Source organism: Hydra vulgaris, chromosome 10 (genome assembly GCF_038396675.1).
Source record: "Hydra vulgaris chromosome 10, alternate assembly HydraT2T_AEP".
Taxonomy (NCBI): Eukaryota; Metazoa; Cnidaria; class Hydrozoa; order Anthoathecata; family Hydridae; genus Hydra; species Hydra vulgaris.
In genome coordinates this window covers 37258649-37275470 of record NC_088929.1, presented here as the reverse complement: position 1 = coordinate 37275470, position 16822 = coordinate 37258649, and the positions used below count along the sequence as shown (strand labels likewise).

At 25.4% G+C, this 16822-nt stretch overlaps 1 protein-coding gene across 1 annotated transcript in view; it reads right to left on the bottom strand.

The window, feature by feature from the left end:
- Positions 1 to 16822, bottom strand: part of LOC100210231 (uncharacterized) — a 232714-nt gene that overhangs the window by 70042 nt on the left and 145850 nt on the right. The window contains exons 33-38 of the mRNA XM_065807935.1: positions 15359 to 15430; positions 15066 to 15137; positions 14734 to 14805; positions 10918 to 10989; positions 10684 to 10755; positions 9491 to 9571 (exon numbers count right to left, since the gene is read on the bottom strand). Coding sequence (XP_065664007.1) covers positions 9491 to 9571; positions 10684 to 10755; positions 10918 to 10989; positions 14734 to 14805; positions 15066 to 15137; positions 15359 to 15430 — 441 coding nt within the window. The remainder of the gene's footprint in view (positions 1 to 9490; positions 9572 to 10683; positions 10756 to 10917; positions 10990 to 14733; positions 14806 to 15065; positions 15138 to 15358; positions 15431 to 16822) is intronic.

Genomic DNA, 16822 nt, shown 5'->3' with positions numbered 1-16822 from the left:
AATTAGATTCAAATGATGAATTAGAGAAAACATTACTGGCAAACAATTCTTACTTATCCTTGAGAGAGTTATTAAGATCAGTATCAGATATGAAGTGTTAGACTTTCAGTTGTAAAAGTCTAATATTCCATCTTCTTTAATGAAGTTGTTAAAGATTTTCCAAAAGTCTAAAGATCTTAGATTACTAAATCTCATAACTCTAGAGATTTTTGGTAAATTTTTAACAACATTATTAAAGAAGATGGAATATTAGACTTTTACAACTGAATGTTTTTATTCTTAAGAATATTAATTCTTAGGATTGTGTTCTAGGGTTGTGTGGAAAAAAACAAGATTTGTTGTTTTTTTGGTTGTAACAAATAATCTATTTTGTTTTTAACACTGGAATAATTAGAAAATTTGTTTTGAAGGGATATTTGTTAAAAGGCTTGTATTCATTCTTTTATTTAGTATACCATTTTATCAATAGCTTTTTATCATTTATTTACTTACCATTACATACCATTTTATCAAATATTTTATCATAGCCTTACAAGTTCTTTAAATATTTAATTATATTAATTTAAAAATAAAAATACAATAAAAAAAAATTATTCACAGAAACACTTTTTTTGTAAAATACAGTAACTATATAAGTAACAAAGATATTTTTTGTTATTGTATTGCATATAATGTATTTGTGAATCTATTTATTTAGAACAAACACATTTGTATCTATCTATATTTGATTATTTAAACTAACTGTATTTTCATTTGATCAAATGTATTTAATCTCAAATCTATTAGAATTAAAAAAACATCATTTTACATCTATTACCTAAAACAAGAAAAAGAAGTTTATTTGCAGGAGAGTTGTTCTTGTTGAAAAGATGAAGCTGACTGGCATAAAACAATACAATAGTAGTTTAAAACAATAGTAGTTGCAGATTAAAAAAATAGTAGTTGCAGATTAAAACAATAGTAGTTGCATAATTAGAAACCATAATTTAGAGTGAGGCTTGACTTGAAACTGACAAAAAAGATCAACAAGTTATCACACACAAAAATCACAAAAAGCCAGTCAGCCTTAAAAATCACATGTCAGTTTTTGTTAGATGTAGTACAATATCATTAAAGAAAAATGAAGAAAAGTAGAAAAAAAAAGAAAAATAATTGCTTGTGTACTACACTCTGGTTCTTCTTCCAAAGCTCCGCTTACTACTTCACTTACTCTTTACTCTAAAAAATCATTTGAATATGGTGAAGCTTGTGGTCTAAACTTGTGGTGAAACTACAAGCTCGTGGTCTAAAGCAAATGTAATGCCTTTGTTCAAGAAAATTTCTAGAATAGATACAACAAACTACAGACCAGTCTCCTTTACTTTAATCCCATGTAAAATAATGGAGAAATTTGTCAAAAAAGTAATCATGATCTAAAAGTAAACAATCTTCTTTCAAAGTTGCCAACACGGCTTTGTAGAGAAAAAAGCACGGGTGCTCTAAAATTGAAAAAAAACTAAAAAAAAAATCTTTTTTTGAATAGCAAGAATACTTGTGTTCACTGCTTTTTCTTATTAAATAAAAAATAAATTTGAGCTTATTGTAAATAATACTTTTCTGATTTCATCAAAAAAACGGTAAGTAAAGCAAGTGCAGTCAGACTTTATTTTTTCTTTTTAAAACTAAAATTGAAACACAGAGTCGAGCTTGGTCTTCTCCAGAAAATTGTAGAGCTAGGGATACTTCATATTCCATTATTTTTATGTAATAACTAAGTCTAAAATTTTTCAATAGTTTTGAGTTTGGAGCTTGTACTCCACACTTATGAGTGTTAGACACCACACTTGTAAACTAGTGATGCTTTGCAATGTTCTAGTTCTGAAAGTAACATTTCTTAGTTACAATAACTTTACTTTAAAATAAATATTAACTTTTTCAAACTTAAAACTTTATTTAAATTAGATTTAAATTAGAACTAAATAACCTTTTATTAACCTAGAAGAGTAACTCATCAAAATACGAGTAAAAAAGTGTTATCTCTTTTTGCTAATGTTGCCATGACAACAAAAATTTGTTTTAAAATTTTATCATTTATCAGAATTTATTTTATAAAAGAGTGCTATTTATGTAAGTTTCATTTATACACTTTTAAAAGAGTTTATTTATATAAATTATCAAATAAAAATTTTATTTTATGGATACAACTTATATTTATATTAGTTTGTTGATATTACAAAAGAAAAATTTTATTTTAAAATTTCAGAGAAATTTTACTAAAGATTAAAAAGGTCCACAGGAGACCAAGATCAACATTAAATGAACAAGAAATCATAACTCCTTTATTTTTTAAAATTTCAAATTGAAATTTTATCAGCAACTCTTGTCATCATTAAAGATCATAATCATAAGATAAAAACTTGAAGCTAAAAAATGATTTATTTATTAAAAAGTGTTCATAAATACATTTCACATATTTTTTTAAATTTTATTCAGTAATATACTTTTTATTCAACTCAAGCATTAATTAAAATATCTATGAATGTCATTTATGATTACATCACCAATTCAATTGTTAAAAAAATTCTAATACAGATAAAAATACTCTATTACAGGTAATATTTCTAAAAAAATTATATGAAACTTTTTTTGACATCAAAAAATCTCTTAGCGCCAATCAAAGTTTCAAGTCAACTCCTAAACCTGGAACAGGTTATAGGAGTTGACTTGGTCTGGATATAGCATTTGGGCATCTTGTTCCACTTTTTCTTGATAGCAGCCTTTAGGGAGCTGCCATCAAGAAGAAGTGCAACAAGATGCTCAAGTTGACACTTGGGTAAGCAAAGTGTTTCTTAATCCTGACTTTTAACTTTGCCTTAAGATCCTTTAAAATCACATTTCTGATGATCAACTTACTCACTGAAAGCATGTTAGCTGTTTTCCTTGTTGACCTCACATTTTAAAAAATTTGACCCTTGACAGCAATGATCTATACAGGAGTTCAAACTGACTAAGCTTACTTTTAACCAGTCATTTGAAAACATTTAATTTTTTCAACTAAAAAGATTTTACTACCAAATTATATTCATTAAAATATCAACAGAACATTTATTTTGAAATTACTAAATTTAATATGAGGTTTGTGGTCTTTTATATAAAGTTTAATTAGGACGATGCAAGATAGAAATAATGATTTTTCCTCTACACAACTTATATTAAACTCGACTTCCGATCTTTGTTCATATAATTATTGGCTAATTGTACAAACTATTGATAGACAGTTTATGTTTAAGCTAAAAAACATTTTGGTTTCAAAAATGTTCCATAATTACTTCGAATTTAATTGATAAAAAATATGAAACAAAACATTCTATCCAAAACTATTACATTCCAAAAACCTCTTTAAGACAATCTAAATTATCAATATCTAGAAGAAGACCACAACGTTCTACTTTGTGTATAAATACAAGAATTGATTTTTAAAAAGCTTTTACAAATTCATTGAGTACTTAAAACTACCTGTGCAAAGTATGACCAAGACTTTGTATATTACTTGAGGCTGAATAATCAGTAGTTTGTATTACACAATTGTATACACATATATCATTTTTCACTTACCTAATTATTAACTGAATATAAATTTTTTTTTTAAACTGCTCTAATATGAATTGTGTGATTATCAGTTTTAATGTCCACGATCAAAGTTAATGATTACTCTCCAGTATACATTGTTGTTGAATTAACTGCACTATCTTTCCAGTTTTTGTTTCGCATCCTTAAGTATGAAAAGTGAGATAAACGCAAGCAACATAGAAAAATTTATAACTCGTAGTATTTGGAGAAAATGCCTATAGTGTAAATGTAATGTACCAGCATCAATAAACCTTTTTTTATCTTTTAGTTTTAAAATAATTAAGTAAAACGTCTCCTCTCTTTTGATATCAATGCATGTTTTTTCTGCTCTTCTTTTCTTTGTTTTTTCATAAGTTTGGGGAATGGTATTGAGTTTTCACCTGGTTTTCTTCTGTAGACAACTAGTTACAGTTAAAATATCAGATGTTTATATTTAAGAGCCATTTTCTGAGAAAACCAAGCAATGCTCAAAAGTGATATCTTTCAATCATTCTCAATTTTACATATTGCGTTGTTAGTAATATTAAAAAACAGCCTGTAATTTATTTTTTCAAGATTTTTCTAGTTCCTGAGATATGGTCGGTCAAACTTTTGGCTTTTTAATATTCGGAAAGTCACTTTTGGGGTTTTATGATTTTTAAAAGTCTAAAAGCAATGAAACCATTACAACCTAAATTTCTTTCTTCCCTAAGTCAGAGCGCATTCTAATTCAAATTATAACAAGTACTACCACTAACAAAGATTTAGTTGAAGACACAACTGATTTTGATTTTGAGCCTAAAGATATTTTACTTACTGGAGAAAAGGTTGAAGGTGCTACATCTACTGGTAACAACTTATCAGAAGCCTCCACATTAGCCCTTTTCAGTTTCAGATAAAGAATAAAAAGATATCTGGCCTCAGCAATTGAAACAAAAATAATTTATGAAGAAAATTTGAAAGAGCCAAGGTACAGCTTGCAAAGAGGTTTGCTGAAGCTGTTGCCCCAGATCAAAGTGAAGACTTTATCTCAATTTTTTTAAATAGATCTTTGGAAACTTCAGACAATAATGCAGTAGCTGATGAGCTAAAAAAATTGGTTAAAATTTATGAAGAAAGTAACTCTATGGATAAACATATTGTTCTGTATTTGATTGAACATAAAAAATTTACTAAGACATTACTAATAAAAGTTTTTGGATGCTCCAAATACAAGATAGACGAGGTACAAAAAATGAAGAATGCTAACATTATATAACTATTCCTATCAAAAAAGAAATTACGTGAAATAGACTTGACCAGGAAAAAGCTGAACATTTCCTTGATTTCATATTTAACAGTAGCCTTTTTCAAGATGTTGTGTATGGAGTCACAAAAGTTAAATTTGACTCAATTGATGTATATAAAATATCTCATGCAGTTTTGACAGCGAAAATGAATTTTTTCATTTCAAAATCAATTGCATTTTATAATGAAGTTTGAAGAAGTGAAAATTACTCTCCTTTATTGGAAAGCAATTTGTGGCGAATACTTCATGCTGTTAAACCATCTCAACAAAAATGTTTAGCAGGACTGGATGATATTACTGCTGCAGGTATGGATGGTTTCTCTATGTTGCAAGATTTATCTTTGAAGTACAAGAGTAGAGAGCTGAGTAATATGTTTAAATGCAGCAAACTATGTTACAAAACTAATTTCCAGTTCAACTGCAATCTCCCGCTGCCCAATATTTGCTTTGAGTGATTTAACCAACAAACAATTGCAACAGATTTCAATAGCACCTAATGATAAGATTTGTCATGAGTGTGAAAATTTAAGCAAATCATTAGTTGAACTAAAAATATTAGCATCAAATAATTCAGCCAACAAGGATACTATTATGATATTAAAATTGCTGAAAAAGATATAATAGGTTATAAAAAACATTTAACGCGTGATTGTCAACAGAAAAAAGCCAAAGTTTTTGCATTTGAAAGTCTTGATGAAGAATCTGGATTTTGGTTGAAAGACTATTGCCAAAAATATTCTACCATCCAAATTCAGGGAAGATCAAAAGGAATATTTTGGAAAAAGGGGATGTCATTATATGTAGACATTTTCTTCACTAAGAAAAACAACATTTTACAGAAAAAGGTGTATTTTACAGCTCTTTACAAGTGTGAGCAAGGTTTATTGGAAACACAATTAATTGCCCAAATAGTTCTTCCAAAGTTTAAGCATGACCATTCTGGTGTTAATAAACTCTTTTCAAAATCTGACAATGCTTCATCTTACCATGGCAACTTTATAATGGAAGCTATTTTTATGTTGTGCAAAAATAACCAAATACAGCTTAAGCACTACAATTTTAACAATCCTTGTCGTGGCAAGGATCAGTGCAACAGAGAAGCAGCCGAAGTAAAGCCATCGATTTGTAGCTTTGTTGATCTTGGTAACAATTTGATGTGTGCAGAGAACATTTAGACTGCTTTGGACATTTAGACTGACATTACAGCCATGAGATGAAAAATTCTGCTGTTGGTGTTGCCACTATGAAGAGCAAATGCAAGTTTAGTGGAACAAAAATAGCTAAAATAAGTCAGTATCATTCGTATGAGTTCTTTCATAACTATATGACAATGTGGCAATACTATGCAGTTGGTGATGGAGTAAAACAAGAATATTCTAATGTGAATTTTGGTCTACAAATGTTTTTTGTACACACCCATATACACACCCATATAGTACACACTACTAGTACACACCCATATAACACACCCATATAGTAATACTGACAAAAAAACACGGGTCTTTAAAGATGACATGAAGCAAAAATTTTGCAAAGATAGATCACTAAACTTGTTTCACTTTTGCTCTGAGCCAATTCGCAATGGATCACTCCATACATCAGAAAAATTAGAAGAAGACATCATGTCGGGAAGGCACATTGTCAGCACTTCAAAATCAGGAATGGATAACGTGAGAAAGAGTTTCATAAAGAAGATGCAAGTTCAGTCAAACTTACATAATTATAAACCAAACTCACAACAGGAGGTATTTGAAGAAGTATGTTCTGACATTAGTAAATATGTTAAAGATTGGGCTTTACCTACATGCAGTACCTTTTGGTATAGTATGAGACAAAAAGGTATATTATATGAACTCTTTATGGAAGGTGAAGTACCTGGAAAAAAGTTTAGCCCAGAGCAGGTGCATCTTTTAATAAGAAAAGAGCTCCAAGACTCAGAATGCGTAACAACTCAGCAAATCTTATTTGCTGAATTGTTATGCAACTATTTTCATGTTGAAGAAGGCTAAAAAAAGACAAAAGGTTGAATGAACCAATTGATGTTAGTAGCACTAATGTGGATAACAACAAAGAAGAAGAGACAGCAGATCAAGGTAATAAATTTTCTATCTACTCTCATTAACATATATTTTAATATTATTTTGTAATTAAAAATTTATGCAAATGTTTGTATAAATATTTATATTTTTCTTTTTGTAGATCAAGGAGAATTAGCAAATAAAGTATTTAAAAAGGAATTTATAAGCATTGTTATTGATCTATCTTCTGCATGGCATAAAAACGATTGGATTGTTGTTATTTATAAGGGCAATTGGTATCCTGGGATTATAAATGAAGTACTTCATTTTCATTCAATTTTGAAAAACATTTTTTTAAAACATTATTTGAACATATTGATTGTGTTACTAAAATTTATATGAAGTTTACTTTTGTTAAATGAGAATCTGATTTTTCAAACTATTTTTCAAACTATCTTGAGAAAAATCATTACTCATATTAAGTTCTCAGTGATGTTATATAGTGAGCTGTATGAAGTGTGCTTCTGCAGTCAAAAATCTCTTTAAGTGACCAGCTTTTCCTGATGTTGTAAAGTACAAAGACAGTGAAATCATTTGTGGAATTCTACCATCATTACAGTTAAAACAGCACAGATACTATAAGCTTATAGAAATTTTTTTTTTGAGACTATAAGCTAATAGAAATTTTGAGCTTTTTCAAATTGATCAATTTGAAAAAGCTCAAAAGGAATTTCAAGCAACAATGCATTAAAATCAAAGACATAAGGATAAAGATATGTAAAACTGATTTATGTCGCAAACAATGACATAATAAGATAAATACGTAATACAATATATTGATTAATTCCACTGTAACATTTTTTTTGAATATACAAAAAATTTAACTTTTTGTAGTGGAGTTATTTTAACAATGCAATATTACCCCCTAAGTTTTTTTTTCCATTGAAAAAATTGTAATATGGAGTAAAAGAAAATCTGTACCTTCACTCTTGGGACCTTTCCAATTTCCCATAATGGATGACATTTGAACGCTTTAAAACATTTTTTGACACTTTGATGACTCATAAGTTTTTTTGTAAACAATATCCTCTCAATTTCTTTAGACCATTTAAATTTCAATGGGATACCCTTTCCAAAAAGGATAAGATACGTTGCAGGCACCTTTTAGGTTCCAAGATAAATGTATTTAAAATAGGCCTCAAATTTAAAAATGTGTGATTTCAGCTTATGATTTTTAGACAAAGGAAGGGTTGTCCTCAGGTTTTTTGATTTTTTTTTAATTCTACCTATATTTCCATAATATGAAGTTACCTATACTTCCATAATATGAAAAATCACAAAACCCCAATAATAACTTTTCAAGTATTAAAAGACCAAAAGTTTGACTCAGTAACTATTAATATTTTGAAAAAAATTTTTTAAAGGCTTTTTTTTTACCCTATCAGCATTACTGTATGTAAAATTGAGCGCAATTAAAGGATATCACTTTCGAGCCAACAGTACTTTTACCTGGTTTTATCAGAAAATGGCTCTTAATATAAGTAATTACTAAACACAATGAAATAAAAAACATGATTCCATTGTTTTAATTTTTTTGAAAAGTCATACCTAAATTAAGAGAAGAACTTGGAAAAGACAAGATTGAGGTTTGTTAATTTATTTAAAAAAGAAATTAAAGGCTAAGTAAAAGACTTCTATGTAACATTATAAATATCAGTATTGATAATTTCTTTATTTTTCATAATGATTGGAAGAAGAAAATTTAAGTTTAATTTTTTCAATTCAAAAAATAAAATTAAGTATAAATAATATTTGTTTTTTAGATAATTAAAAATATAATCAATAATTAACTGAAATAAATTTAAACTTATATATAAGAAAACCACATGACTTAATAAAGTGGTTTTCTTATATATAAGTTTAAATTTATTACAAATAAAAACATTAAATTTTGTTGTTTCTTGTGGCTTCTGAAATTGCATTTAGTTATTTAGAATTAATAGTTAACAAATATGTGATTTGAAATGAAAAATGAGTAGCATGTACCTGCTAAACTTTAATGAGTGCAACACTGCACAAGATATTTTTGATGAAAAAAAAACTATATTGAGACACTGTAAAAAAGTTATTCTATATAAATATACTATATTGAGACAAAAAAGTTATATGATATTGAGACACTGTAAAAAAGTTATTCCCTTAGTGTGGAAACAAAGAGTGCAAAAAAAAGTAAATAAGTAAAAAAATACTAATACCTTCGTGTGGAAACATGAGCAAATAAGTAAAAAAGGGAAACATGAGAAAAAAAGATTTTGTGCTTTTTATAGTAACTATATGTCACATTTAAATTGAAAAAAAAATCTTAAAAAAACACAACTTTTTTTTCTTCCACTGTGGAGTTTAATGAAACTTGTATTTAATTACATCCTTATATATATACACTTTGAAAGCCCAACTAGACTCTTATGAATTTTTGTTAGTTCATATTATTTATATACATTTAAATTTAAATTAAAATTGGGAAAAATGTATAAAATTTAAAAAAAGTAGCAAAAACATTTATATTAGTAAAAATTTATATTCTTTTTTAACTTACAATGATTTTAACTTTGGTGAAGAACTTCGAAAAGTAAATAAACCATCTTCAAGAATACGTAAATTGTTATTCGATAAATTACTAAAGTTTGAAAAAACTAGTTACAAGTTATAAGTACAACCTCACTTAAAAACATCACTTTTAATCAATAGTAGTTTTTATGTCTACCCCTTTACCTGACTTTAAAACCATGACTGAGTATGAATTTGATTATTAGAACATACTATAAACATACTAGGTTTTGTTTAAGTTAAGTTTTTTATAAAAAACTTTGAAATAAAAAAATAAAACCTGTCATCCATTTTTAAAATAAAGAATTAAATCTGTCAATCATTATTAAACTTTCAAAATCTGTCAATCATTTTTAAACTTTTGCTCATCTATAGTTATAATTTAGACAAAAACTAAAAGAGAAAAAAAATAGAACTTCTATGTTATATATATATATATATTTTTAAATTTATTTATTTCAAAAGCTCAAAAAAAAATGTAAACAATAAAATAAGGAAAGAATTAAAAATTTATTCAATAGTTTTTACTCAATAGAGAAAAATATGTTTAATAAAATGGTAAATTTCCACCCCATTGAAAAAAAACATTGTACCTTCTTAAATCATATCTTTTTTTGTATGTACTGATTCACAGCAGTTTTAAAAATTTGAAACTTTTAAATTAATTTTAATTTCAAAAATTTTATAATAGTGATAGTAAAGCTATAAAAGAGAAATTAACTATTGGCTATACTTCTAAAGACTGAAAAGCATTAGAGGATCAAAACATAACAGATAAAGTTAAAGTGATAAACCATAATTGTAAATAAAAAAACAAACAAAAGATGAGGTTAATACAATTACTAACATAAGTTTTGAACTTTTCTTTTTATTAATTAGGTCTTCTTAAGTAATTTTAAGAATAAATTATTGTAAATTATTAAATAACAAAATAACTGCTTTTTAAAATCTAATAAGTTTCATTCATTTATTCTTATTTACTACTATTGTAAAATTTGCAAAATCAAGTTTGTTTAAAAAAAATAAATAAATAGAATCAAGTTTGTTTAACGAAATAATCAGTAGATATAAGTTTATTTTAAATTCTGTCAAATCAAGTTTATTTAAAAAACTTTTTTAAATAAATCTTTTAATTAATGTAAACACATAATGGTATTATCTAGAAAATTTTTAAAATCTCACATGGTTTCAAGTAGCGAATTGTTGTAAAACAGATTCTTCTCTAGCACTTTAATCTTGTTGTTTTCTATTTTACTAAATCAAAAAAAAAAAAAAGAAAATTAAAAACATCATTCATAGAAAATATATAAAAAAACAAACTTTAGCTAAAAAAAAATAACAGAAGAATATACAAAAAAAAGTACAATAAACACATGGAAAAAAAAACCCAGCAGCAAAAAAAAGCAACAAACTTACAAAATTAACATTTTTGTGAAATCGTCAAGACAACCAACAGGAAGTACATCAATTTGATTGCCATATATTGAACTAAAAAAATTAGTGCAAAAATAATGAAATTTTAAAAGCTTGAAAATAATAAAACAGAGATTTTATTATTTTATAAATGTTTTAATGTCTATTAATGTCTATTTTAGTTTTTATTATATATATATATATATATATATATATATATATATATATATATATATATATATATATATATATATATATATATATATATATATATATATATAAATTAGTGAAAACACTTATCTAATTTTTGATTACTTCAACACTGTGTTTCACCATCAGTAGGTTCATCAGGAAGAATCAATGATTCTTCCTGATGAACCTACTAATTTATTATTGCTCTGTTCTTTTAGAACATTGAGCACTCTATTTGTAGAATACACTAACATAATTTATAATTTATATATATATATATATATATATATACATATATATATATATATATATATATATATATATATATATATATATATATATATATATACACATTTTAACATGATTAAAAATCATGTTAAAAAAAGTATTACTATATGCATTTCTCAACATTTTTTGGTAAATATAAACATTGAAATTATGTTTTTGCGGCTCACTGATATTTCATTCTTTAAAAATGTATATGAACAATAAAATTTAAATTTGTAAATATAGGTTAATGAGATTAGCAGAATACATCAAATTACAACATATTTTTATTTGTTTAAGTGTTTTATTTTGTACTGCAAGTCTTACTCTTCATTTTTTCTTCAACACAAGGTCGTAATCACTCTTATATGTTATTTTGTCATTACTTATACTTTATATATTTTTTGTCTGAATGCTACACCATTATTAATAACTTATTGTTACTCTGTAATTTTTCGTGACATTTATAATGTTAAACTTATATAAGTTGTAATTTGCATCGATATATTTATAATAATAACTTTAATTTATCATTCAATGTTTATGTTGTTAAATAACATGATTTTTAAATTTGTTTGAACGCAACATTTCTGTATGCCACATGAAGTTTCTCAATGCAACTTGCAATGTTTGAATGTCTTTGTCTTAATGTCTGAACACAATATAAAATGTCTGAACATGACATAGTGAAGTATTTCTAACTCAGTGCAAACCTTAACTATAACATATATACTATTTGCATTACCATTTACAAACAAATATCTGTATTTTTTATGTTTTTAAATTCAACGTATCAAATAATTGTAAACAACTGTTAACAAAAGTTAACAATTGATGAAATTATTTTGGATTAGCCATTTAAGCGCTTGTTTGTCATAATTTATATTTTACTACTATTTTTTTTAGATATGGGAGCTAGATTAAAAAATTTTTTGACTCTCATCCAGATTACAAAGTGAAAGAAATAAAACGAGTATGCTCCTTGAGACAAAACATGACACCTGATCAATTAGAAGAACAACGTAAAAGAGACAGAGAAGCAAAAAAAAAAAAGGAAGAGAGAGGCAGAAAGTACATCCACAGATCAACAAACATTTTTTGCACCACAATCTTTTGGTAAGGCAGTAAACAAAGTTATAAAGAGTTTACCAACGGATGAAGACCGTTGCAGGTTGTGTTTGTAGAAGTGGGAAAAAAGATTGATTTGCGAGTAGTTAATAATGATGGACCAAGTAGGACACTTATGGAACAGAAGAATTGTCTCACTCTACTAACTCAAAAATTTTATGAATGCAACAATATTTCCCGTCAGGCACCTGGCATCAAAGATATTACTATCAGTAAAGTCACTCAGGAGAAAATAAAAACTTGTCATTTGCTATTCACACCGAAGAAAGCATTTGGAATATTCAGAAATTCCAGAAAATGTATGTGTGTGTGCTATACATACAAATTTTCAATTTATGATCAACTCACTTGCCACTGTACTTGGTCAACCCATACATCAAAATTTTGTTTGTGATCCATGTTCTTTTTTTGTGAACATTATGGTAATCTTCAATATGAAAAGTTTACTGAATGCTGGTTGAAACTGGTGGATGGTGCAGACGAAGTGACTTTTAAACAGTGGAATGGTGTGTTTAAGGAAGTTATAACAATGCCCTTTACTGAATTCATGCAACAATTTTTACTAATTTGCTTGCTTTTTTGAGAAAGAAAAATAGAAAAATTTGCTGGTATAAAAGTAATTTAAAAACTTTTGATAGTTCAAGAATTATAATTATCAGATGCTAGCTTTATATATTGGATAGACTGTCTTTTTTTAAAGCAAGTCATAACATCAGCAATTTTCAACAATGATAGAAGCAAATCATCAAAAATACAATTAATAGTCTCCCTAATAACAATAATAAGTCTCTAGACTATCATCAAGGTACCATAAAATAAGATTTAAGGATAAACATCACCACTTTTTTTCTTACAATTCAAAGGCCATATTATTTCAGAAATGTCATCCGTTGAGACCAGAAAAATTTTAAAACACTTACTACACCATTTTGAAATGTCATCTGTTAAGATTAGAAAAGATTATTATACTTAATACTTTTAACACTTAAGCATTACACTTACCCTCCAACTGAGGACATTGTAGTGTACTATCATGAGGAAATTGTTTGCATACTGCCACCTTCCAAAATTGTTGAATCTATCCGCCACTTCCCAAAAAAATACCTTGTCAACTATTTAAGTAGCTTAAGATGACTGTCTTCGTATACCTTTCTATTGAACATTGTAAAAACATATTTTTGGATAAATATATGTACTCAATTTTGTTATAAATACAGAATATCTGAATGCAACAAATGGTTTTGTCTGACCACAACATATATATCTTTTGATTTAGCTAAGAACATTTATGCGTAATATATGTTTGGATACCAAAAACTTTATATCATTTTAATATTTAAGACCTATGCTTTGAGAATAACTCCATTTATAATGTTTGGCATTAAAAGTTTCAGAGAATTTTAAAAGAGTACATGCTATTTTTGTATTGCTTAATTTTAACGTTCTGAACGCAACAGGCACCATAAGTTGAATGAAAAGTAATCTGGATAGCGCTTTGTGGTGCAATATATTTGATCAAATTCATATTTATTCGGAAAAGTTATTCAAAACCATTAGCAATACTTTAATCCTTCAAAAATTATCTCTAATGTCTGAACACAACAGCATGGAATTGCCTATAATATATATATATATATATATATATATATATATATATATATATATATATATATATATATATATATATATATATATATTTATATATATATATATATATAAATATATATAAATATATATATATATATATACATATATGTATATATATATATATACATATATATATATATATATATATATATATATATATACATACATATACATATCTATATATATATACATACATATATATATATCTATATATATATACATACATATATATATATATATATATATATATATATATATATATATATATATATATATATACATACATATGCATATCTATATATCTACATATATATATATATATATATATATATATATATATATATATATATATCCCTTGTAAATACAAAAAAGTGTCCGAGGTAAACAATTTTTTGCCCACCTACTTTTTATGTTTTTAATGCCAACCAAAAATAGTTCCAGATTAGCAATTTATTGCTGACCTTAATCAATTTTTTTTCTGATTTTAAGGGCTTTATATTTATAAATTTATATATACACATATACATTTTTTTTAAATACAATTTAAAAACACTTGAGTATTACAAAAATTGTCTTAAAACTTACAGAGTAGATAAACCTGCAAGTGGTGCTAAAGCCTTAGCAGGAAAATTTGTTAAAGCATTAGAATACAAATTTCTAAAGAAAAATAATAATTGATACACAATGTTAGTTACAATTAAGTTCGAATTTTTTAAATATAAATATAAATTATATTATCAATTATTACAAAGTTAAATAATTTAATTAAAGAACTTTAATATTTAGTAATAACATTTGCATAAATACAAATTATGTTTTTAAAATATATATAAAAATATTTAGTTGGTAGTTTTGTTGGTTAAAATTTTTTATGCCAAAAAAAAAACGTTTCAAACAGCAAATAAAAATTAACTCACAAAATTCCTGACATCTCTGCACCTACAAATGCGTCATCACTAATTGAAACCAACTCGGAAGAAAATAATTGCCTTCAGTAACCAACAAATAATAAATTATGGATTTATTGTTATTAATTTTTGTAAAACTTTAATTTTATGTTATTATACTATTATTATTTATTTATATGTATTTACATGTACATATACTTTATTATTATAATATGTATATCTATACATATAACTACATTATTACTAATATTTATTACTTAATACTAATTATTTATTAACTAATAATTAAATACAAATCTTACAAATTTTTGAAAGATGTTCCTTCTGTAAATATTTGGAAACGTAGTTCTCTAATTTTTGTTTTGCTTAGTTCTCTAAATAATATAATGGATTTATGATTTTAAATACATAACTTATTTCATTATGATACCATTTTGGAGTAATGCTATATATGCTACCATTTTAAACAATAATCTATTTTGTATATTTTAATTCATTTTTAATTTAAACATACATAAGTATACATAGAATATTTTTAATTTAAACATACATACATACATACATACATACATACATACATACATACATACATACATACATACATACATACATACATACATACATACATATATATATATATATATATATATATATATATATATATATATATATATATATATATATATATATATATATATATATTAGGGTGGTTCAAAAAACAACTTTTTTAAAATAGTTTGCTACACTTAACTAAATGTGTTCTATATAATACAAAAACACTAGGCTTAAAATTTTTTTGAATAAAAAATTTTTTTAGGGGTGATCTAGACCCTTAAAAATTTGACAGGTCCCTAATATTTTGAAAAAAAAGTTTTTCTAAAATATGTCAACCTGGTACTCAAAAGAAGCGAAATTATATAAAAATTCAAAAAAAATAATCAATTTACATAAAAATATTTTTTTCAGGTATAATTGTTTTTTAAAAGAAAATAAAAAAAGTCAATATTTTTAAGTTTTTTTAAAATAATTTTTTTAAACATTTTTTTAATGTAATTTGATTATTATTTTTGAAGTTTTTGTATAATTTCGCTTCTTGTAAGAACCAGGTTTACATACTTAAGAAAATTTTTTTTTTCAAAATATTAGGGACCTGTCAAATTTTTAAGGGTCTTAAGGCACCCCTAGAAATATTTTTTATTCAAAAAAAAAAAGTTTTAAAAATGACGAAAGAAGAAAAAATATTTTACACAAATATTATGGAAAATCCAAAAACTACAATTCAGTAGCAAAATAGTCGTAAATACATTCCTACACGATTACGAAGTGGGCCAAACAGCTGTTTTTGCGGACATTGGTTCATAACTTTTGAACAGAAAGTGTTATGTGGTTGATTAAAGACTTTTTGGAAAGGTTTTTATATGTAAATTTTGAAAAAACTAAAAAATAATTTTGTTGCAGGATATTGAGGTCATAATTTAAAAGAACAAAATATTGAAAATTTCATAAAATTTGCTTTTTTATAGGTTATAGCAAAAATATGTATAAATGTTTACAAATATGTATGTATATTTTGTAATACAAAGATAACATAGGTACATCAATGGCCAAAATAATAGAAATTATTAAAAGAAGTACTAAAATATGTAATTTATTCATATGTTAACATTTGAAAATATGTGTCATCTTTAGATAAAATGTTTTTAGAGACATTTTGTTTAAGAGAATATTTATCAGAATGTCCTCATTCATACCAAAACTTGCAAAAT